The 23908-nt window shown below is 43.0% G+C and overlaps 1 protein-coding gene across 19 annotated transcripts in view; it reads right to left on the reverse strand.

Annotated features, from left to right (window-relative positions):
- FBXW12 (F-box and WD repeat domain containing 12) overlaps positions 1–23908 on the reverse strand; it is a 76821-nt gene that overhangs the window by 11063 nt on the left and 41850 nt on the right. For 16 of the 19 annotated variants that reach the window (XR_005374949.1, XR_005374950.1, XR_005374948.1 and 13 more), the window contains 8 exons: positions 20164–20250; positions 19132–19169; positions 13798–13866; positions 9579–10078; positions 7345–7447; positions 6020–7240; positions 4883–5001; positions 401–610 (listed from right to left, as the gene is read on the reverse strand). Coding sequence is in view for 15 of the 19 variants with exons in the window: in XM_038566567.1 (XP_038422495.1) it covers positions 401–610; positions 4883–5001; positions 6020–6074 (384 nt within the window). In the remaining 4 variants the exon portion in view is untranslated. Of the gene's footprint in view, positions 1–400; positions 611–4882; positions 5002–6019; positions 7241–7344; positions 7448–9522; positions 9538–9578; positions 10079–13797; positions 13867–14652; positions 14692–19131; positions 19170–20163; positions 20251–23908 lie in introns of those variants that run through there. The other 3 variants (XM_038566569.1, XM_038566556.1, XR_005374952.1) reach the window with 3 other exon arrangements.

Here is a 23908-nt window from a genome sequence, read left to right on the forward strand (position 1 = left end):
ACTGTCTTCAATAATAGTTATACATAGCACATCAACACTGTTCTTTTTTTCCCTCAATGTCTTCCCAAATCCTTAGCTCTCACTCCCCGTAACCCCTGCCCACAATCAAGTACTGTACAATATACACTTGAAAGAAGAGACATGGACATGAAATCATTCAGTGAGGGTTTTTTTTTTCTTTTTTGGAAGAATAGGGAAATGTACTTGTGGTAGATCAAAGGCCAAGATGCTAGTGCGGTTTGTATGGCCAACATTCGTTAGTATGTTTTGACTCTCAGGGTATGTGGTAGGGATGACTCCAAGAAGATATATGGTGATGTGACAGTCACAGGGCCACAACATCTGTCAAGGTGGCAGGCATTCGTTTTGTGGGCCATGTCTTGGTGCAGGGCTCACTTACCATCAGGAATGGGCCATCATTTGTGAGACAGATTTCCAAAGAAAAACAGACCCGAGGCATGGCAAGAGTAGCCAGGGCATCCTCATCCTGACAATTCCACACTTTGACAGTTCCTTCCAAGTCCACAGTGAATGCGAGATGCATCTGAGGGAGGGTCGCCAGATGCATGATGCTAGACTGCTGGACTGGGCTGGACCAGATCATAGTGCCCTAGAGGAGAGGAACACTGTATATGTGCAAGGAACTCTTCGCTGTGCTTTCATTCTGTGCTTTCATTCTGCCAGAGTTTATTTGGAAGTCTCCTCCAAATCAGATCCATTTCTTACTTCCGGGAAAAGAATGAGAAAACTCTAAACATCTCAATTATTTAAGGGATAGTGAACACAGAAAAGGAACAATGCAGTATATTCATAGGCAAGATCTCACTATGTGATGGGCATAAAGAATGGTCAGGCTTCTGGGCTCAAATCAGTGCTGCTCCTTAATAGCAGTGTTACATTCAACAAGTTACTTACCAGCCTGGCTTCTTATAGAACTGTTGTATTACATTCCACAGCACATGGAACATTCTTGGAATTCTGCCTAGGGGTGCCTGGGTGGCACAGTTGGGTAAGCATCGGACTCTTGATTTCGGCTCAGGTTATGATCTCAGGGTTGTGAGACTGAGCCCCGTGTTGGGCTCCGTGTTTAGCACGGAGTCGGCTTGGGTTTCTCTCTCTCCACCCCCCCTCCAAATAAATAAATCTTTAAAAAAACAACTCTCCCTAATTCACAGGAGTTCAGAGCACGTCAACTATCATAATTGTTATTCCATCATCAATCGTGTACATTGCAAATAAGACAGAAGAAACAGTTTCTAAAAAAAAAAAAAAAAAAAAAAAAAAAAGAAACAGTTTCTAGATTTTCTTTAGCCTTTAAAAAATTGTGAAGAATATAATATAAAGAGAAAAGAAAAAAAAAAGAAAAAACGAAAAAAGGGAAAAAAAGAGAAAAGAACACAGTAATGTAAAATTCAATTATAAATTGATCATAACTACTTCTAAGCCCACTTGTACTTGCTGTATTAACTTCTCCACCCTCCCCAAATGTAATCACCATTTTTTAAAAAAGAATTTATTGATTGAGAGACACAGAGAGAGGCAGAGAGAGACATAGACAGAGGCAGAGGCAGAGAGAGAAGCAGGCTCCATGCAGGAAACCTGATGCAGGACTCGAACCCAGGTCTCCAGGATCACACTATGGGCCAAAGGCAGATGCTTAACCACTGAGCCACCCAGGCATCCGTCACCATTTTGATTCATAACTCCCAACAGATTGCTCTGCAATAAGTCATCCCAAAATTGGGTGGCTTAAAAATCAAAGCCACAATGAGATATGACCTCAAACCTGTCAGAATGGCTGAAATAAAAAATGCAACAACCAACAAGTGTTGGCAAGGGTGCAGAGAAAAAGGAATTCTTGTGCACTGTTGGTGGGAATGCAAACTGGTGCAGCCATTGTGGAAAACAGTATAGAAGTTCCTCAAAAATTTACACAGAAAACTACCACATGGTCCAGCAAGTCCACTACTGGATATTTAGCTGAAAAAAAAAACAAAAAAAGGAAAAATGCTAACTTGAAGAGATATGTACATTCTTATGTTCATTGCGTTATTTACAATAGCCAAGATATGGAAGTGACCCAAGTATGCATCAATAGGTTAATGGATAAAGAAGATTGAAAAAAAAAAAAAAGATTGAGGTGTGTGTGTACACAAACATACATATACAATGGAATATTACTTGGCCGTGAAAAAGAATGAGATTTTGCCATTTACAACAACATGGGTTTATCTAGAGAGTATAACGCTAAGTGAAATAAATCAGAGAAAGACAAATACCGGGATCCCTGGGTGGCGCAGCGGTTTGGCGCCTGCCTTTGGCCCAGGGCGTGATCCTGGAGACCCGGGATCAAATCCCACATCGGGCTCTCGGTGCATGGAGCCTGCTTCTCCCTCTGCCTGTGTCTCTGCCTCTCTCTCTCTCTCTCTGTGTGACTATCATAAATAAATAAAAATTAAAAAAAAAATTTTGAAAGACAAATACCATATGATTTCACTCATATGTGGAATTTAAGAAACAAGACAGAAAAGTGGTTTTTGGTTTGTCTCAACTATAGAGAACAGTTATCAGAGAGCAGGAGGTGGAGAATGGGAGAAACAGGTGATGGGGATGAAGAGCACTGGTCTTGATGAGCACTCATTTTGGGTGATATACAAAATTGAATCATTATATTGTACACCTGAAGTTAAGACAATGCTGTATGTTAACCATACTGGATTTTTTTTAAATAAGCAAAATAAAAAAATAATAAACCCTTCCATAAAAACTGGAGTTTTTCTTATCTCAGTTTCTGCTAGAAATTCAGGTATAGCTTGGCTAGGTGGTTCTGGCTTGGGGTATCTTATGAGGTTGAAGTTGGCTTCATAAGGATGAGGCTCAATCAAGATGGTTCACTCATATGGCTGGCAAGTGGGTGCTGGCTACTGGCAGTCTTCAGTACTTTGCTACACGGACCTCCCTGTAGGGCTTCTTAAAGGTCCTCATAACACTATGGCTGGGTTTCTAGGAGCCAGTGACTCAAGAGGGAAAGAAAGAGTCTTTCAGGACATAGCTTTGGAAGTTACACACCATCACTTCCACAATGTCAGTTGGTGATAAAGGTCAGCCCTATGCAAAGTAGGAGTGGATGACCTAAGATCATGAATATAGGACAAGGAATATTGATGTCATTTTAGAGACTGGCTGACACAGCCACCCTGCAGTCCCTCTCACGTGCAAAATACATTCACCATCTCCCAATGCCCCCAAATATCTCACCATTATGGCACTATCTCAAAATCTAGATCTTACTGTTTAATGAGATGAAGTTCTCTAGATTCAGTTCATCTAGATGTGAAAATCTTAGACCTATACAAGAAAATATACAAGTTGTCTGACCTGTTATCCCTAAAATACAAGGATAGGGCATTACAACATAGGTAAGGATAACATTATAGACACTCTTCCCCCCCCCCCCAAAATAAAAAAGGGGAGGGAGGGGGAATGACAGTAGAGGGATGGGAACCACTGCTACCCAGAGAACTTAAGATCTAATAGAGAATGTGCTGGTAGAATGTTGATCAGGATTCAAGGCTTGGGAAAGATTCTTCAGGACTCTTGGCTCCACTCTCTAGGCTCTCTAGGCTCTAGGCTCTTGGTTCTGCCTTTGGAATTATCCTGCCCATAGATGGTGGCCCAACGCCATAGCTGAGTAGTCAAAGCAATAAACACTTATTTCACACAGCTTATGTTGGCCCAAATTCAGAATTTGATTCACTGAGTGGTTGTGCTCACTTCCTATATGAAGCACATATATGATTCACTTAGTGACTCTGGTTTAGGGTTCCTCATTAGGTTCTAGCATGCTGACAATAATCAATACATCTACAAGTAATGCATGGTCGTATCCATCTTGTTCCACACAAGAAACAAGTGCTGGGGTGGGGAGTGGAATGATACTTGGAATTGGTAACAGAAACAGAATTTCAAATCAGGTCTTCTAGCTGGTAAGATTTTAGCTGCCTCTCCTCCAGGCAATAATCTGAAGGATTGAAGGTTATGTTTCAAGGTGGTTCACTCACATGACTGCAAAGATGGTGCTGGCTGTTGGCAGAAGGCCTGAGTTCTCTACCAAGTGGATCATCCACTGGGATGCTTCGATGTTCTCAAGGACATGGTGACTGGTTTCCCCTAGAGTAGGTTACCCAAGAGAGTAGTACCTTTCTGATTTATTTTCTCAGCTTTAGTGAATGTAATTGACATATAACATTGCATGACTTTAGGTGTCCCTTTTAGACTTATTTCATCATTCTCCTGCCACCTCATATATTCATAAAGGGATATTTATCATACTTCAGAAGATCTGGTGTGAAAAAGTGTCATTACATAATTTTCACAGGGAAAGGAGAAAAATCCAAACAGAGAAAGCCAAGAAAATACAATAACTCGGGACTCACTTTGGAGTCTTTCTTCCAATTCCCTATCTAGTGATTCTTGCACCACATTTACTAGTCCTGATGATAGAAGACTTTCATGTGCCTTGGAAGTGATCTGAGTTAGAGACCACTCTCTGAAAAAGCCAACGTGACAAATGCCAACCATAGACAAAGAGGTCACAAAGATGCACAACACCCAAAGTTTATTTCACAGCCATTCTACGTTACTGATAGAAGATAAATCCTTGCACAGATTTATATATAGAAACACATAAAAAAGTAAATTTTCTTTGTCTACAGTTTCAGTGGAAAGGTCACAGATTACCAGCTAGAAGACCTGATTTGAAATTCTGCTTCTGTTACCAATTCCAAGTATCATTCCACCCCCCACCCCAGCACTTGTTTCTTGTGTGGAACAAGATGGATACGACCATGCATTACTTGTGCTCCTCATTGGCCAGACTCACCTCCTGCACGTCCCAGGTACAAAGCACGTGTTTTGATGACACCGTGCAAATGACTGACTTCTCTTGTCCACCCACTGTGTGGTCATTTCCTGACAGATAAGCCATAGGTCCTAAGATTCCTAGAAGGAAACACAGACAACACTTGGCCACCAGATGATTGAGGGATGATCTGATCAAATTAAAGAGGACTCTGGAAAGATAACTGTGGGTTCTCCTGCGCTCTCTTAGAGTTTGGGAAACAATTATGGAGAAGAGAAGAATCTGGCTCCAGAGTCATCCAAACATGGAAATGGCAGATTAGCCATTTGGGAGACGCTGGCTGACTTGCCTTTCCTCCTTCATTTCAGTTTCCATACATATAAGATGGGGATAAAGAGCTCTCCATAGGAGAACTGTTCAGAGTTTTAGAAGAGGTACTAGGAGTAAAGTGAATGGTAGAAGCTCTGTTATTTAAGTTTCCTTTTTGTTTAAAGTTTTTATTCTAGGAGGGACAGGAAGCCTTTGGAGAAAGGGAGTCAGGAGCCTGATCGGATCTCATAAAAAGATCACTCTGGTTTTTCCATGCACCATAGACCATGGGGGTCAAGAGAAGATGCAGGGAGACCCTGACAGCTATCACAGCAACCTGGTCCCATTAAGCTTTAATTTTCTCTTCACTGAATGAAGACACGTGTGTGTGTGTGTGTGTGTGTAGAATACTGTTTTTTTCTTTTTTTTCAGATTTTTATTCCTGAGAGACACAGAGAGTGAGCGAGGCAGAGACATAGGCAGAAGGAGAAGCAGGCTCCCTGTGGAGAGTCTGATGAGGGACTCGATCCCAGGACCTCAGGACCACAACCTAACCCAAAGGCAGATGCTCAACCACTGAGCCACCTAGGCACCTCAAGAATAGGCATTTCAGGCAGCCCCGGTGGCTCAGTGGTTTAGCGCTGCCTTCAGCCTGGGGTGTGATCCTGGATACCCGGGATCGAGTCCCATGTCAGGCTCCCCACGTGGAGCCTGATTCTCCCTCTGCCTATGTCTCTCCCTCTGTGTGTGTCTCTCATGAATAAATAAAATCTTAAAAAAAAAAAAAAAGAATAGGCATTTCTTAAAATAAGTTTGTCCCGTTCCTTTAAGGTAGCCCTTTCCCTGTACCGAGGTTCCCACTTGCTTCTCTGAAGGTAAAGTCTTCTGGCTTCGCCAACGCCATCCGGTACTCCTGCTTTCTCTGTTTGAGGAAGAACTGCTTCCACGTCAGTGAGCCCAGGCACTGGGAGAAGTTACAGAAGCTCCATTTCTTCAGACACAGGTTCCTGGAAACAGAGTCATCATCCCCCCAGGCTGCCCCCGGTCAATTCACCGCCTCAAGAGCCCTGGTCTCATGAACCCTTTCCTCACTGTAAGTCTCACTCAGGCCTCTCCTGGGACAGCCGCCTACAGGCCTTCCTGGTACACACTCGGATGCCCTCCACCTCCCATGAGAGCCACCTGTCTTCCCACCCTTCCCTTCCTGTGCTCACCTACCTCCACAGGTGATCATTCTCTGCAACCCTATTCCAACACTGAGGGAGACAAAGGAAGAGGTAAGCAGGCAGTCAATACCCAAACACTGGCTCCTCCTCTGCCATCATTTTGTAGGAGCAAGGCACCTATTGGTTAATCAGCCACCATCTGGGCTCTCAAAGCCCTCCCAGTCTGGGGGGGGACTGGGACACCTTGAGGACAGCAGAGGCCCATCTTGGCTAAGACAGGCCCTCGGAATCCCTTGGGGTTTCAGCAGGAGAAACTTGGGAACTTGACACAGGAACTATGGGACCCTTTAGTCAGCACAGGGACTCCTGTGTATCCCTTTGTCTTTTTCATTTAAGGAAACGTGAGGCCCTCAGAGTGGAGGATACTAACCCCCAACACCCAGTGCATCACCCTGCTATTCTGCGAATGGGTGCTCAACGTACTGTAGAGAAGCAATGGAAATCCAGGGACCTGGATTTATGGGAGCTGATTGGATGAGCCTGAAACAGGGCAAATGTGAGCAGTGAGGGCAGCTCTATGGGTCCGAGGCTGGGTTCGCCAAGAACTGGGACTTGGTGAAACGCCAGGGACTGAGGTGAAAGGAGTCTGCGCAAGGACTTGGGAGGAGGGTGGGGCGGATCCCACAGCAGGTCGTGGATGGCATTTACCCTGTTCACTTGGGAAGCCTGGAGCAAGCTGAATGCATCCAGGAAGGAGAAGATTTTCAACAGCGGCACGTCAGGCACTTGAAACTCCATCTCACACGGGCAAAACCTACGTTCAGGCTCCTCTCCGGCTCCGAATTTAAAGGCTTGGCCCAAGTCTGCAGCACTCGGGAGGATTCCACCCGAGGCTCATCTGGCTCTGATGGAAACAGGCTGCAGGTGTGCACAGCTGCAGGCTGCCCTCTGCTTCGCCTCTTCCCTGGGGCCAGAGCCACGCTGGAGGGCATCCCTCCCAGCACTCACCTGTTACTGGTCACTGTTTAACACGACCTCTCTTTGCTACTGTGATCTGAACAAAAGTGCAGGACCTGGGGCAGCTCTAGGTGCTGATGAACTTGTCAGAACTCTAGGAAATTTTGACGGACACACATTCATTAAATTCAAGTCTCCGAGTCTGCCTTTGGCTCAGGGCCTGATCCCGGGGTCCAGGGAGCCTGCTTCTCCCTCTGCCTATGTCTCTGCCTCTCTCTGTGTGTCTCTCATGAATAAATAAAGAAAATCTTTAAAAAAAAACAATTAATTTTTTTTATTTGCGAGAGAGAGGGAGTTGTTGAGCAGGGAGCCGGACATGGGGCTCGATCCTAGGACCCTAAGATCAAGCTTAACCAACTGAGTCACCCAGGTGCCCCACTTGGCATCTTTATAGGTCTAGTTTGGGATGTGGAATCGGGCCAGCAGGGCCTATCTCCTAGCACTAACACAGTCCTGGGGTTTCCACTTTTGTGCATTCCTTTTTCTGACAGAAGGAGAAAGCATGGGCCACACAGACTTCCCTATAGAGGCCCATGCTAAGGGCACAAGGCGCCTCAGAGATGGCTCCCACAAGTAGTGCCTTTCTCTCATGACCCAATCCTTTTCTTCCGAGAACTTGAAAGATTCTAGTATTCTCTATGAATTCCAATGTGAGGCTCAGTGGTGACAACCCCTTCATTAAACTGCTGCCTCCAGCCTAATCCACAATAGTGGTTCTTGGAAGCCTCATTTTCCCTATAACATTATCTACTCCATTATCCAAAACCAGACTGGGCTTTTCAGGGATAAATGTCCTCTTCCTCAGAATTTGCAATGGAAAACTTTTCACATTGACAGGCCCATAAAGTACAAACCTGACAACTATGGGAGGACACATTTTTCATTCTGTGGTTTGAAGAGAATATGGTTTAAAGTGAAAGAAATTGTCATAAAGAAAAAAAATCCTATGGAACTAGAGGGTATTATGCTATGTGAAATAAGTCAATAAGAGAAAGACAATTATAAGATTTCACTCATGTGTGGAATTTAAGAAACAAAACAGAGGATCACAGGGGAAGAGAGGGAAAATAAAACAAGATGAAAACAGAGAGGGAGACAAACCATAAGAGACTCTTAATCTCAGGAAACAAACTGAGGGTCTCCAGAGGGGAGGTGGATTTGGGGGTGGGGAAGCTGCTGTGACAGGCATTCAGGAGGGCACATGATGTGATGAGCACTGGGTATGATAGAAGACTGATGAATCACTAAACTCTACCTCTGAAACTAATAATATATTATAAGTTAATTAATTGAATTTAAATTTTTAAAAAATCCTGTGGGTTTTTCTTTTTTTTTTTTAAGATTTTATTTATTTATTTGACAGAGAGAGAAAGAGTACAAGCAAGGGGAGCAGCAGAGGGAGAGGAAGAAGCAGGCTCCCTGTCAGGGCTCAATCTCAGGACCCCAAGATAATGACCTGAGCTACAGGCACTTAACTGACTGAGCCACCCAGGCACCCCCAATTGAACATTCCTGTAATTACTTCAAGGTTCTTCATTCTGCCTGCCTCCAGCCCAGGTGTCCCTGTGTTTATACAACAAATGTGCATTAAAATTGACATTGAAAGCAATGAGGTATTCTCGCTTTGTTCATCCTTTCTTCTCTGGATCAGGTAAATCATTTATCTTTGTTTCATTAGGGTCTTTTTCTGAGGTTTTTATCTTGTTCTTTCATTTGGAATATATCCCTCTGTTTCTTTATTTTCCTTGACTCCCTGTGTTAATTTTAAGCATCAGATAAAACAGCCACCTCTGCCAGTCTTGGCAAGGCCTCATGTAGGAGATTAACCTTATCGATCAACCATGCCCTATCTCTTGGTTCTCTCTCAAACTCGGGCGATTATCCAAGTAGGCTGCTTTCTTTTGAGGGGCTCCTAGTAGTTGAGGGTGTGCCATAACCTGTCAGTATCCCAAAGGGGAGGATCTCAGTCAGTAATAGATTCAGGCTAATTGGAAGTCTGAACCTCCAGCAGCAACTTTCAAACATGTACAAATAGGGGTGCCTGAGTGGCAGAGTTGGGCTCATGTTGTGATCTCAGGGTCATGAGATCAAGCCCCACATCAGGCTCTGTGCTCAGCTTGGCATCTGCTTGAGATTCTCTCTTCTTCTGCAGCTCCTGTTTGCACTCGCATGCATGCGCTCTCTCTAAAATAAATTTAAAAAATTTTTTAAATGTGGAAATATACCTCTTTCAGGGGAAGATAAGTGTTTCTATCTGCTTCCTCTGTGCTGAGTCTTAGGGTGCCAGCCAGTTGAGAACTGTTTCCTTCTTTGCTACTTTCCTGTTGAACCTGTGAACACAAGCCCCACTGGCCACCAGAGCCAGGCTATCACCAGAGGCGTGTCCTCTGGGCAGCAGACACAAAAGCCAGGGTGCAAGACATGTGCAAAATCTCTTTCCTCAGGGACCAAAGATCTGGGGTGGGACAGAGAGAGAGCACAGATGGCACCTAAGATTTGCAATTCATGTTTTATGCCCTGGAGGCCCCTGCTCCCCCAAACCATTATGCCCCAAGTCTCTCATGATTTTAAACTGCATCCCTCTGGTCACAGGTTCAGCTCTGTAAGACCTCATTCACTCAGCAAATATTGAATGTGTGCTTACTCTTTGTGGTCCCTTTTCTAAGCACTGGGGCTCACCAGAGAGAGAACTCGGGCTTAACTTTTCCTGATTTCTCTGACTCGTCTAGAAGAGAAAGAGACAGAAAGTATAAGTAGGGTTAGGTTGGCAAGCTCCAGGGAGGTGAGGCAATAGCTCTCTGGCTTTCTGTTGAGCTCCCAGCCTCTTGAGGTTTTGTCTGATATGTCCAGAGACCTGGCACAGTGCCTGGCACCCAGAAGGCATTGAGTAAATATTTGTTTTTTGCCTGCCAACTTATGGGGCTACTTTCGAGTACAAAGAAAGTATGGCAGCCTTGCATCAGCGGGGAGCCTTGCCCCCACCCAGTTATGTCCTGGGGAGGTCACGCAACATGGGATTCTCCTCCTCATCCATGTGAGGAATCTGGGGCTGTTTCATGCCAGAATGGGCCTTAGCAGGTGCAGAGCAAGCAAATCCAGGGCATGAGTGCCACTACTCCCTCCTTCCCCTACCCACTGTGAACACGTCTTAGTCCTTGCACTGTCTTACCAAACCCTGGGCCACCCAAGGGTCTTTTTTCATTTTGCATTCTACCCAAGCATGGAATGAATCTCCCATACTGAATCTCATTTTACAGGATGGTCATGGATCTCCTAAGGCCACACAGGAGCCAGTAAAGACAAGGTAAAGGACAGGAACGGGGTGGTGGTGGGGGGGAAGCAATGGGAGCACCTGGAAACATGGGATGGGAATAAAGTCTGGACAGGAGATCTCAGGCAGCACTGCATAGGGTAATCATGTGTGTCTGAACAGTATGTAGAATTGCCAGAGGATTGGGGTGGGCCCTCAAATGATCCTGGTGGAACAACAGGGCTGCCATGGACTAAGGCAGGAATCCTGGGAATGGGGAGTGAGGATCAAGGCCAAGAGTCATAGCAGAAGGGGAAGCAGATCTGTAGGCCCCAACACTTTTATGCAGAGCATTGGGTCCACAGAGAGGTCCATAGACAGAGGTGCTGAGGCTGGGCAGGTAGAAGGCGAGGTGATGAGATCAGGTGTTCTGCAGGAGACATGGGTCTGAGGAATAGGAGGACATTGGTTCTGCACGCATTGAGTCTAGATGCTGCACAGAGGGAGGTGCCTGGGTGGCTCAGCAGTTAAGTGTCTGCTTTTGGCTCAGGTCAAGATCCCAGGGTCCTGGGATCAAGTAACATATCAGGCTCCCTGCTGAGCAGGGAGTCTGCTTCTCCCTCTGCCCTTCCCCACTGCTCATGATCTCTCTCTCTCTCTCTCTCAAATAAATAACAAATAAAATAATTTCTTTAAATAAAAAATTTTTAAATAAAAAAAGAAGCCACATGAAGGGCTTTGAAAATGGAAACTTTCTGTGTTCATTAAATAATCCTGTGTTTGGTGCCCTTGGGTGGGCTCAGGAAAAGGCATGTGACCCATGGACCTTGAGGTTCTCACATGTCTGAGCCCTTGTCTTGGGTGTGGTGCTGGGCAGGTGGAAGACAGGTGGCTCCTGTGGTATCTACCATGCACACCCGGGCACCCAGTGCAGACCCAGGCAGGGAGAGAGACAACTGGGGCAGAGCTATGGTAGTCTAACAGGAAAGCTGAGGGCCCCGATGCCGGGCTGGGACTCTCCTGATTGGGAGAGTCTGGAACTGTGCAAAGAAAATACACAAAGACAGTTCATGGTTTGTCACTTTGTTCATCCACCAGATGTTTCAAGAGCTTTAAGAGTTTTTCAAAACTTCCTACCTGACTGCCACTGTTCTAAGCATTAAATCTTACCAGTGACCAATAAGGGCATTTCTATTCTATTTTCTTCCTAGAAGAAGGATACGTTGAGGCTCAGAGAGCTGAGGTATGTGGGATATTTAACCTGCTGATCCTCATGGTACAAGCCAACTAGGATCTGGGACTTTTGGAGGATATAATCCCTTTCCTCTTTTATTTTTTTTTTTAAGATTTTATTTATTTCTTCATGAAAGACCCAGAGAGAGTCAGAGACATAGGAGGGAGAAGCAAGCTCTATGCAGGGAGTCCGATGCAGGACTCGACCCTGGGACTCCAGGATCACGTCCTGATCTGAAGGCAGGCACTCAACTGCTAAGCCACCCAGGTGTCCCCCTTTCCTCTTTTAGTACAGCTAGCATTCTCTGCCCAAGACAGTGAATTCACCTGATTGCCCCTACAACTGTATAACCACCACTATAATCAGGTACAGAACAGGTCCATTACTGCCCCAAATTCCCCTGTGCCCTTCAGTGCTGACTTTTGATAAACAGAAGCCCTTATTGAAGTCCAATTCATCAGTTATTTCTTTAATAAACTGTTCTTTTCCTTTTTCAGGTACATCTGCCTACCATAAAGTTACTTTTTTGCTTGAATCTTTGTTGTTTTGGCCATTCATATTTAAGTCTATGGTTCATTGTGAAATAATGTTTCCATGCATCCGATTCCCATCTGACATAGCACCACATGTGGAAAAGGTGATTCTTTCTCTATTACAGTTGATTGACACCTTTGTCGAAAATCAGGTGATTATAATATATGTGGGTCTATTTCTGGATTCAGTATTATGTTCCATCAATCTATTTAAGCAATACATTTATTCACTTCTCACAGAGCCAGGGGAAGATTATCCTAATCTGGTTAGGGACTGAGATGACAGGAGGCAGATTTGCCATATTTTAAGGCTCCATCTACTTCTGAATCACCTGGTGACTTGTGGAGTGCACCCTGAGATGTCCCAACTAAAAGTGTAGTGCATTTATAAGGGTCCCTATGCTTTGTTTGGTCTTGAAATTTGATGTTTTCCTCTTTAGCCTTGAGAGATTGTGATCTGTTTTAGAGGCCTTCTGTCCAATTTCTATTCCTCTACTCAATATAGTCCAAGAATTTGGCAAATGCCTCAAGAGGAAGGAGAACCCAAATCATATGTTGGGGTTTCTTTTTTTTTTCTTTTAATTTTTATTTATTTATTTATTTATGATAGTCACACAGAGAGAGAGAGAGAGAGAGGCAGAGACACAGGCAGAGGGAGAAGCAGGCTCCATGCACCGGGAGCCCGACGTGGGATTCGATCCCAGGTCTCCAGGATCGCACCCTGGGTCAAAGGCAGGTGCCAAACCGCTGCACCACCCAGGGATCCTATGTTGGGGTTTCATCCTCTTCCTCCTTTCCTTGGAATATTGGCCACCCGAATCCACAAATTGCCATCCACAAATTTCAATCTCGCCACTTTTTATGCTTATTCCCCTGACCCTTAGCAAAACACTGCCCAGACCTCTGTGCACCGGGGTTTTCAGGCACCCTCATGCTATTAACAGCCTCGTGCCAATAGACAAAAATCAGATAAAGAGTTTTGGCTCTCATTCTGGTTCACTTCCTTTTGACATCTGCCCACTCAAAACCTAGTTCCCTAGGCGGCTTTCTGATGATGTCATACAAATTCATTTCTTAAAATCTTATTTCCTTTTTAATCTTGTTTTTGTGGGAGCATGAGCCTTCCACCAACCACTCTGTCATAGCCAGAAAAGGGTGTCTGGATTCCTGGTTTAAATGATGTCTATATACTCATGACTCCCATGTTTATATATCCTTCCCAGGCATCTATGTGAGTTTAAGACTATGTCGCCTGTTGTCTTCTTAGCATTTATACTTTGATGTTTAAAGGCATCTCAAACTCAAATGTACATCTCAAATGTACATTTTCCCTGTGTCCCCGTGCGTAACTGTCACTTACATTCATTCTCTTGCTCAGGCCAAAAATCTCAAAATTTTTCTCAATTTCTTTTGCTTGTGACTCTCACCTTCTCTTGTAGTACCCCATCTTTTCCTTCACATCACAGCTCAAATACTACCTCCACATGAAGTTTTTCCTAAAATTTAAAACAGAAGTTTTTCCTAAAATAACACTTCCCATCAAGTCTGGTCCTTTTTGCTATTTTGTTTCCATACCCTTAACAGCATCTATAATTCACTTGTAAATAAATTAAGTATATTTATTTGTTTATCTCTTTATTGTCTCTCTCCCTCAAAGGAATATAATTTCTTTGATAAAAGGAATCTGTCTAACTCACTTCTGAACCAACAAAGTCCAGGCTTGTTTCTGGAAACATAAGACTTAATTATAACACGATGAATGAAGGAATGGATGAATCCATTTTAAGCTGATGAGAACTGCAAGTACTCTGAATGCCACGGTTGCTAACAACCATGGCTAACACATGTCCTGATGTAAGGACAAATACAAATGAAAAACAAGGCTTAATTTTCCCTGTTGAAGATAAAGGAAGAGATTTCCTTCCCTTTCCTTTTAGAGCATTAACTTTAGAAATTTAGCAATTGTAAGTTCTTTCTCTGTCTCTCCAAAGTGTATAAAATCTTTTTAGAAGCTAAATAAGAATCTTGCTAGAGTACACGTACTGCGATGAGCACTGAGTAATGTATAAAATTGTTGAATCACTCTATTGTACATTTGAAATTAATATAGCACCGTATGTTAACTATACTGGGAAACAAACAAACAAATAAATAAGACTCTTGCCAGCTTTATGACCCAGGAATGTCTTTTTCAAAGACCTGGGAGCCATCCCTTTAAAATGTAAATATTCAGAGAGATAGCACCCCTATCTCTCAGTTTCTGTGGGAGGGCAGGAACCTACCTTTAGTGGGTACCTTGCTCCTGGTTGAAAAAACATCTCCTGTCATGAAGATAAGAGTTTATTTTTCTTTTGTATAAAACCAATGAACTGACACAGATGGTCACCCCATTATCAGATGAATTCAGGGAGAACTATGTAATAAATCATGCTGTCAATTCTTCTTGCCGGATGACTAATCATTTATTGTCTATCTTGGGAACATGTACAGAATGGGTTGTAGCTGCTTGATCATCTAAAACAGTAAGATTCCTTTCTGTCTGTAATCTCTCTGCAACTGCCTGTGATCCCTATCACATTCTGGCTTGATGCTTATTCAATAATGAAATTTCTTTTTCTTCTACCTTTGTGTAAAGGTTTCCTGGGTTGAGAGATTTTTTTCTCTAAGATTTTATTTTTAAGAAATCTCTACACCCAACATGGGGCTCAAACCCATGACCCCAAGATCAAGAGTCATATGCTCTTCTGACCCAGCCAGCCAAGCGCCCTGGGAGATTTTGTTTTTAATTACATTTCTCTGATGCTGACAAAGCTAGGGAAAAATTACTCCTCTTGAGGGTATGTGAATTTTAGACATATTCCAAACACGCTCATTTTGTCTCAGAAGCAATCAGCCAAAAGGCAAGATAAACATGAGTCACATCCAACATAAATGAAGAATGAAGTAACAATCAGAGATCCATCTATAAGTTGGAAGAGGTTTAGTTGTGTTTTATATTTTCCCATCCTTTCATGAGAAAAACACAGTAGAATTAGATATTTTTTCTTGATAGAATTAGACAAAATATCCAAGAATGTATAATATGTATTGCTGTGCAATCCCTACTTATTTCCTGTCTTTCTGAACAGATCTACATTTTCCAGAAAAATATTTGATGGCACATTGAGTTCAAGATGAGGCCTCCACAGGGCTTTCTCAAGTGACTACTGCCAGTTACTGAACAACTCTATGAAGAAAATCGACTTTTGCTATTCTGGGGTAAGATGGGCAAATTAGGAAAGGGCTTAATTATAGACAGCTGGTAGAAATTTGAGTGTTAATGAGTGGTTGTTTCTGGGGAGAGAAAGGAAAAGCCTAAGGTTGGCAAAACAAGTCTGATTATTTATGCCTGGTGTAAGGGGGTACAGTGAGACTTGGTAGCCCCGCCCACCAAGATGGGTCAGTTTTTCTGGGCTTTGTGACTTCCTTTGGTTCACAGTCACACACAGGATGTGGTGTGTGTGGCAGCCCATGGGCATTTAGATGACCCTACCTAGGTGCAAAGGGAAGTGATACCTCTATGCTATGGAAGGGGAAGATGGTTTTGCTATATTTCTCCATATGGCATATACTCCGCTGTTGTTGTTGTTGTTGTTTTAAGATTTTATTTATTTATGAGAGACAGAAAGAGAGAGGCAGAGACACAGGCAGATGGAGAAGCAGGCTCCATGCAGGGAGCCCGACGTGGGATTCGATCCCGAGACCCCAGGATCACAACCTGAGCTGAAGGCTGTGCTAAACAGCTGAGCCACACGGGCTGCCCTACTCCGCTGTGAAAATGTAATGTCACTGTTTTCCTGGTGGGAAATTCTGACAACCCATAACAAACTGGTGTTTAAACTGTCTTTTGAGCAGCGCTTGGGTGGCTCAGTTGATTAAGCATCTGCCTTTGGCTCAGGTTATGATCCCAGAGTCCTGGGATGGAGTCTCACGTCGGGCTCCCTGCTCAGTGAGGAGCTGCGTCTCCCTCTCCTTTTGCACCAGCCACCCCCCCCCCCTCATGTGCGTGCTCTCTTTCTCTCTCTCTCTCAAAATAAATCAATAAAATCTTTTTTAAAAACTGTCTTTTGGAGATGCCTGGGTGGCTCAGCGGTGAGCATCTGCCTTTGGCTCAGGGCGTGATCCCGATCCCGGGATCGAGTCCCACATCGGGCTCCCTGCATGGAGCCTGCTTCTCCCTCTGCCTCTGTCTCTGCCTCTCTCTCTCTATGTTTCTCATGAATAAATAAAATCTTTTTTTTTTTAATCTTTTTTGGAGCTACCTATGATATTCTTTTTTTCTTAATATCAGCCTTTAAAAATTATAATTGTACTTTATGATTGATATACTTTCTTTCATATAAAAAAATAATTTGAGAACTCATAATTTTCTCTCCATAATTAGATGTTTCCATCTATCTCAATTTGCTTAGTTTCACCCTCCTGGTGAAAGAAAATCAGCAATTCTTGCACCATATGGGAGGAAATGCCCACTGCTAATGTGTATGATCTCATAACCTTAAAGAGTCCTGTTAAACACGTTTCAATGGGCAAATACCTATCCTAAAATTAATAAGGATTTGGAGAAAACGTGACTCTCTGAACTTGCCCTAAGCAATTTGGCAAGTTTCTTAGGTCCCCAATAAAAGGACTAGATTAGCTCCATTGATAGTCCTTTTGGAAATGGAACCTGTGATTCGTCTACTGACTGCATTGAGATGTGTATCATACATACACTGTTGTCTCCCCCTCTACACCCCCATGGCCCACCCAAGTTCACCTACAACTGTAAAGCAAGAGGGCTTCCCAATGTGCTGTTATCTTCATATCCCAGGCATGGGCATCTTTTCTCTGAGTAAGACTTTCTGGTACTCGAGAAGTACCACATGAACTTGCTTGGCTGCACAGACACGTAGCAGGGAGATGGGAGGAGTTTCTGAGGGTACCCCTGAAGTGCTGGGACATGGGAGTTGGTGGGTAAATGCTGCAGCCTCACATACTTAACTGGGATGATTCTGAGTTTGTTCCACACAGCTTCTCAGAGATTCCCTCAATGGGAGTGAGCATAAACCTGTTAGTTAATGCCACAGTGGATGGCTTTTCTACCTTTCTTGTCTCATTTCCCACTTCCTCTTTTTTTCCCCCTGGGGGCCATCTTCAAAATCAAGCATGTTGTTTAAGTCCTTGTCTTGGGATCTCCTTTGGGGGAACCAATTCTAAGACCATTGGTATAGTAACGGGTCAAGTATAGGTCAGATAATAGTGAGGACTGTTTTGCTAGTGTGGAGTGCCATGCTGGGAATGTTAGAAAGATATGTGGTGAACTGGGATGAGGTACAGATGGAAAGTGAAGCACTGAGTTATGCATTAGTTCTAGATTTTGAACAGTAACGTGAAGAAAATGATTGGAAGGCCCTAGAGTTGAGAGAGTGGCCAATCACAACCTAAGGACATGCTCTGAGAACAAGAATCCCACCATGGCAGCATTTAAACAGACCTTTGTTTTCTTTCTTTCTTTCTTTTTCTTTTTCTTTCTTTCTTTTAAAAAATATTTAAAAAAATAAAATTTAATTTAAAAAGATTTAATTTATTTATTTTGAGAGAGAGAGAGCACAAGTAGTGGGGAGAAACAGAGGGAGACGGAGAAGCAGGGTCCCCACTGAGTGGGGAGCCCAACACAGGGCTTGATCCCAGGACTCTGAGATTACAACCTGAGCCAAAGGCAGACCCTTAACCAACTGAGCCACCCAGGTGCCCCTGGACCTTTCTTTCTTGTAGCAAGAAGGCAGACTGCTAAAATTAAGGCCAGGATTTAATTATAAGTGCAGTGGAATTAAAAGGATGTCAATGCACAGACCTTACAGGTCTTCTCTGCTAAATTAGGACACTAAAGCTGAAGGAGTAAGACCCTGATACCAAGCATAGGAACGTATATTTGGATCTTCCTGAGACCACTGAATTCTAGATTCCCCTTAAAAACTTCTAGGTCTAAAAACAAAAACAAAAACAAAACAAAACAAAAAAAACTTCTAGGTCTATAGAAGCAGTCACCTTACCTTTATAAGAAGAGACCAGGCTCTCATTATCCTGAGGCTATACAAAGGCCCCCTGAAATGGCTGCCTCACAAGATGATGTCTGCCCACCTCAAATTCCACTTCTGCACCCTTCATGACCCCTAGCCCAGTAACTAGATTCAGATCTCTCAGTAGAGCCTTGGTGAGGAAATAGCTGATTTACCAAATGAGCTGTATGCTATGTCTCATTTGTATTGATGGGCACTGGGGGAACAGGTGCAGAAGAGCATAGTGAAGGTTTTCACTTGCCATGGAAATGGCTGGGCACAGAAGTGTTTATGGATATGAGAGTACTCACAATGACTCAAGATAGTCATTGTAAAGACACATGACACTGGCCCTTGACCCCACTGGGAGAGCTCTTTGAAGATTTGACATGATGTTGCCACAGTAATGAGGCAGAAATGCTGGAATTGCCTTGGCAAATTGTGAAAGTCAGAGTTTCTGCAAAGGGATGTATAAGAATTGAAATATCAGAGGAGCCTAGGTGGCTCAGACAGAAGAGTGTGTGACTCTTGATCTTGAGGTTGGGAGTTTGAGCCCCACATTGGGTGTAGAGATTACTTAAATAAATAAAACTTCTTTTTACAAAAAGAACTGAATTATTGTGTAATTCCAGAGAACCCACTAGAATGGTCCTGGAGCTGATTAGGATTACTATAACCCACCTGAGTATGGTCCTGGAGAGGGTTCAGAGATCACTCCTCTACAAAAGCAATACAGAATGTATTAGCAAAATAGGTATCAACATCACTGAGAAACTCAGTGGTGAGCTTTTGTCCTCTGAAGGTCCTGGTGAGGACAGGAAAGTGACCAAGAAAGTGGGCTCCCTAGTGTCAGTGGGGACAATAGAATTCCATATAATAGGAGCAGCTCACTGTCGAAGCAGTATGTCTGTCCTGTCTCTACCAGGAAAGAAGAGTAAAAGCAATTTTCAATTGCCTGGATAAGAAAGCATTCACCTTCACTTTCTTTCCGTGAGGCTATGACAACTTTTCTGTTCTATGTCACAATATAATCAGAAGGGATTTTGATTATCATGACATGATGGCATCATGTTAATTGGTTCTCAGGAACAAGACACAGAAAATTCTCCGGATAATCAGGTAAGACAAATGGGCACCAGAGGATAGGATAAACCATCCCTCTTTTCATATCTAACATATTTAATAGGGCTGTCTACACAACAGTTTGCCTTCATTCCTAGATTCTTCAGAACCATAATTCCACCGAGGCTGCTGGAACTAGCTATCTCCCCAAAACTTTGTGTTTCCTTCAGGAGCTACTTTGATGTAGTAATATTAATTTTCCTCTAAACAGTTTTGGATTTCATCAAACATTATATCTTTGTTAAGTTGACATGAGGAGGGGGATAAAAGCGTTCTTATTACTTCCTCCTTGGCAGTCCCATTATGCACTATTTTTTGGTGTTTCTATTTCATTCTTTATATCATAAATGCCTGAGTATCTAAAATTTGTGAAGAAAAGTATATGGAATTACACATTCAGGGAAATTGATTCCTCAAAGGAACCATAATTCTCTCTGGAAAGTGAAATTAGATTCTCTACACTGATTTACTGTGTCTGAGGATATCTGCTTCCCATCACTCTGGAAATCACTGGAAAGTTTCTCTTCTAGTTAATTTTGACTGTCTTGTTGGGCATTTTCATTAACGGCTATTAATCATTTACAATAATACCTTGAACAAATCTTTGTTGGGGAATTAGCATGATATTCCCTTGAAGCCACTGTCATTCCTGCTGCAGGTGGCATGATAATCACAGCTCTGGAAAGAGATGAGGTCAGAGATTCCTGAAGTTACAATGCAGAGTTTAGCTGCTCCTCACCACACACCCTTTTGGCTATAAAGCTGATAATTTCTGGCTTCGTACCTGGGCTTTTATAATCACTCTTATCCCATCGCACATCCAAATCATCCCCTCATCATCTTCTCTAAGCTCAAAGGGATCTCAGATATTGCAACATTAGAAGTACCATATCAGAGTCATGCCAATCACGGCAGCCAGTGCTGTGTTGTTTACACAAGAGATTTGTCAAGTTTTGAAGAATGACAGTATATATAGATTTTAGAGAGACTGTCTCAATTTTTAAAAAAGATTTGATTTATTCATTAATGAGAGATACACAGAGAAAGGCAGAAACATAGGCAGAAGGAGAAACAGGCTCCCTATGGGGAGCCTGACGCAGGACTTGATACCAGGACCCCAAGATAACAATTGAGCCAAAGGCAGATGCTCAACCACTGAGCCACCCAGGTGCCCTGTATCCTCAATTTTTAATTAAGTCCAAAGACCATATGGACAGCAACACATTCATCCAGACTTCACGTAGGCTGGTGTGTTCATGCTGCATTGTACTTTGTTTCAAGCAATCTGCCATCACCTTGGCGCTCAACATGCATTCAATGACTTACTGCCTTAGACAAATAACATGTTTTGTATAATAAACACACACATGTCATTTCTCCTGGAGCACTTTTACCAAACCAATTCCTTTGGAAGTTAAACTTATATGCTGAGTCATTGTCTTTCATTTAATAATAATTTGATATTTTGTTATATTTCAATTTCTCAGTTTTGGATTCCTGGCTCTATATTTTTCTTGCTTATTTATTTATCTTCAGCTCCTTTTCTCTTATTCAGGGCTGCTACCCTGCCTTCCCTCCTCAATATAGATACTTCTGTAGGCTTCTCTTAAACTTTTGAGATATTCTTATCACTTTCATTATTTATCATGATTTATTACCTTGTCATTATTTATTACCTACTCTTTCATGTACTGTTAGTGAAGCACTGATTCACTGTAAAAAACATCCTACAATAGAAACATAACAGGGCCACAGGATGCAAGAGCACCTGGCTTTAGGGTCTCAAACAGAACAGGTTTGGACACTCACTGCTGGCAAAATCCAAAGGCAGAGAGACGGGTGGTGGTGAAACAAGAAAGGAACTTCTTTCAGTGAGACCTACACGGGGAAGACAGCAGATTAGCATCTCAGAGACTATCTCTAAAGTGCTGGAAACACTTCCAGGTTTATATTAGGGAAATGTGGGTCAATGGGTACTTGCAGGTGGCCAGTGAAGGTCAGGTCGATCACTATCTTGGGGTCAGTCACCATCATTGTTTTGCTGGCTCAGGGCAGTTCTTACTGCTTGCGGGGGTAGTTTCAGTTCCCATGGGGGATGCTTTGCACACAGCATCTTTGGCCTGAATTAAAAGATACGCTGGAAAGAATTTTATCAATTAGAAAGTACAACTGAAGTCAAAATGGAGGTGCTTGAAATCCTCTTTCAGACACATATTACAAGTATCTCTCTTTGACAGAAAACCAAGACCTCTTCATATTCTGATTCTGTCTCTATTATTAGCAGCCTGTGCAGTTTTAACCATCATCCATCTGCTCACTTCTCTCTCTCCTCCCAACCTCTCATCCACTTCTTTGAAAAGTTTAAATATTTGAATACCCACTGTCTTCAAATATCTTAAAATATACTACCATTTGGCAAAACCGAGGCTTCTTAGCTCTGTGCCTTGTGTTCTATGTCCCAAACTTCAACAATTTTCTGATTCAGAATCTCTCATCATGTTAAATATTCCATTAAATGTGTGCTTTGGGACTGGGATAAATTCCTATCAATAAGCACACACATTTGGGCATTCCTGTCCTATCACTTTCTGAGAACACAGAGAGAATGGGATATTCTGCAGGATGGGTATACTCAGAAAGGGGTTCAGATATGCTGGACCCTTCTGCTCCTAACTACTTTGATTTCATTTGGGGTACTTTTCTAGGGATATCTGTTTTGTTTGTTTTGTTTTGTTTTAAAGATTTTAGGGATGCCTGGGTGGCTTAGCAGTTGAGCATCTGCCTTTGGCTGGAGGAGGGTGGGGGGTTGGTGATCCTGGGATCCAGTCCCACAACTCCCTGCATGGAGCCTGCTTGTCTCTCTGCCTGTGTCTCTGCCCCCGCCCCCTCTGTCTCTCATGAATAAAGAAATTTAAAAAAATTAAAAAATAAAGATAAAAATAAATTTACTTGAGAAAGCTTAAGAGAGAGAGAATGAGTAGGGGAGAGGGTTAGAGGGAGAGGGAGAAGCAGACTCCCTGCTGAACAGGGAGCTTGACTCCGGGCTTGATCCCAGGCCCCTGGGAACATGATCTGAGCCAAAGGTAGACATTTAATCCACTGAGCCACCCAGGTGCCCCAGGGATACCTGTTTTATTTATTTTTTATTTTTTAAAAAAGATTTTATTTATTTATTCTTTTTTTTTTTTTTTAAGATTTTATTAATTCATGAGAGACACAGAGAGAGAGAGAGGCAGACACAGGCAGAGGGAGAAGCAGGCCCGGTGTGGGGAACCTGACGTGGACTCGATCCCGATCCCGGGTCTCTAGGATCACGCCCTGGGCCGAAGGCGGGGCTAAACAGCTGAGCCACCCAGGGCCCCCTGGGATACCCATTTTAAAAGTATTTTAGGGGCAGCCCGGGTGGCTCAGGGGTTTAGCACCGCCTTCGGCTCAGGGCATGATCCTGGAGACCCAGGATCGAGTCCCACGTTGGGCTCCCTGCGTGGAGACTGCTTCTCCCTCTGCCTGCGTCTCTGCCTCTCTCTCTCTCATGAATAAATAAATAAAACCTTAAAAAAAAAAAGTATTTTAGAATTCTACAATTTTCCTGTGTCATCTTTTACAAAAATGTCTGCTTTTATGTACAAATATTAGAAACTTTATAATTTTTCTGCTCATATTAAAAGGAATAAAATCTTTGCGTTCTCATACTTCGATAGCATGTACTGGGAGATTCTTTTTTGTTCTCTCTGTCTCAGAGCCCGATAAATTAAGGATACAGTAAGTGTCTCTCACACTCAAAGTGCTTGTGATCAGCGAGAATCCGCCCATTTTCTTTTCTTCAGTATATAATTGAACATGTAATGATGTAAGTTTGGAGGAACAGAGATTCAAATGATCCTTTTGGATAGTTTTTAATTGTTATTTCTGCCCCTAAATATAATTTCCCACCCCTGCTATTTTTTTTTTTTTTTTTATTCTCTCTTCCCTATTCTTCATCAATTTCTTCAGGGTGTGGTGGTTTGAATGAGTTAGCCGCTGAATGGAAGTGAAGAGGTGAGTTGGGTAGCTGGTGGGTGGGTGGTACAAAGAAGTATTTAATGGTGACAATCACTTATCATGGAAAGAAGCCTGAAAGGAGAGGCTATTTGTGACTCAGCTGAGAATTGGTCTCTAATGCTTGGTTTACTAGAAATAGCTCACATATGGTTATATCTGTTTTTTTTTGCATTTCTGGATATGTTAAAGCCTGTTTCTGTGCTTTGCTTGGACATCACTCATGTCTCCCTACTTCGTGGAAGTGCTGTGATTCAGCTTTTCCATCCTCTTCGCTCTGGTCTGGAGTTCCCTGTTT

Source organism: Canis lupus, chromosome 20, assembly GCF_011100685.1.
Source record: "Canis lupus familiaris isolate Mischka breed German Shepherd chromosome 20, alternate assembly UU_Cfam_GSD_1.0, whole genome shotgun sequence".
Taxonomy (NCBI): Eukaryota; Metazoa; Chordata; class Mammalia; order Carnivora; family Canidae; genus Canis; species Canis lupus.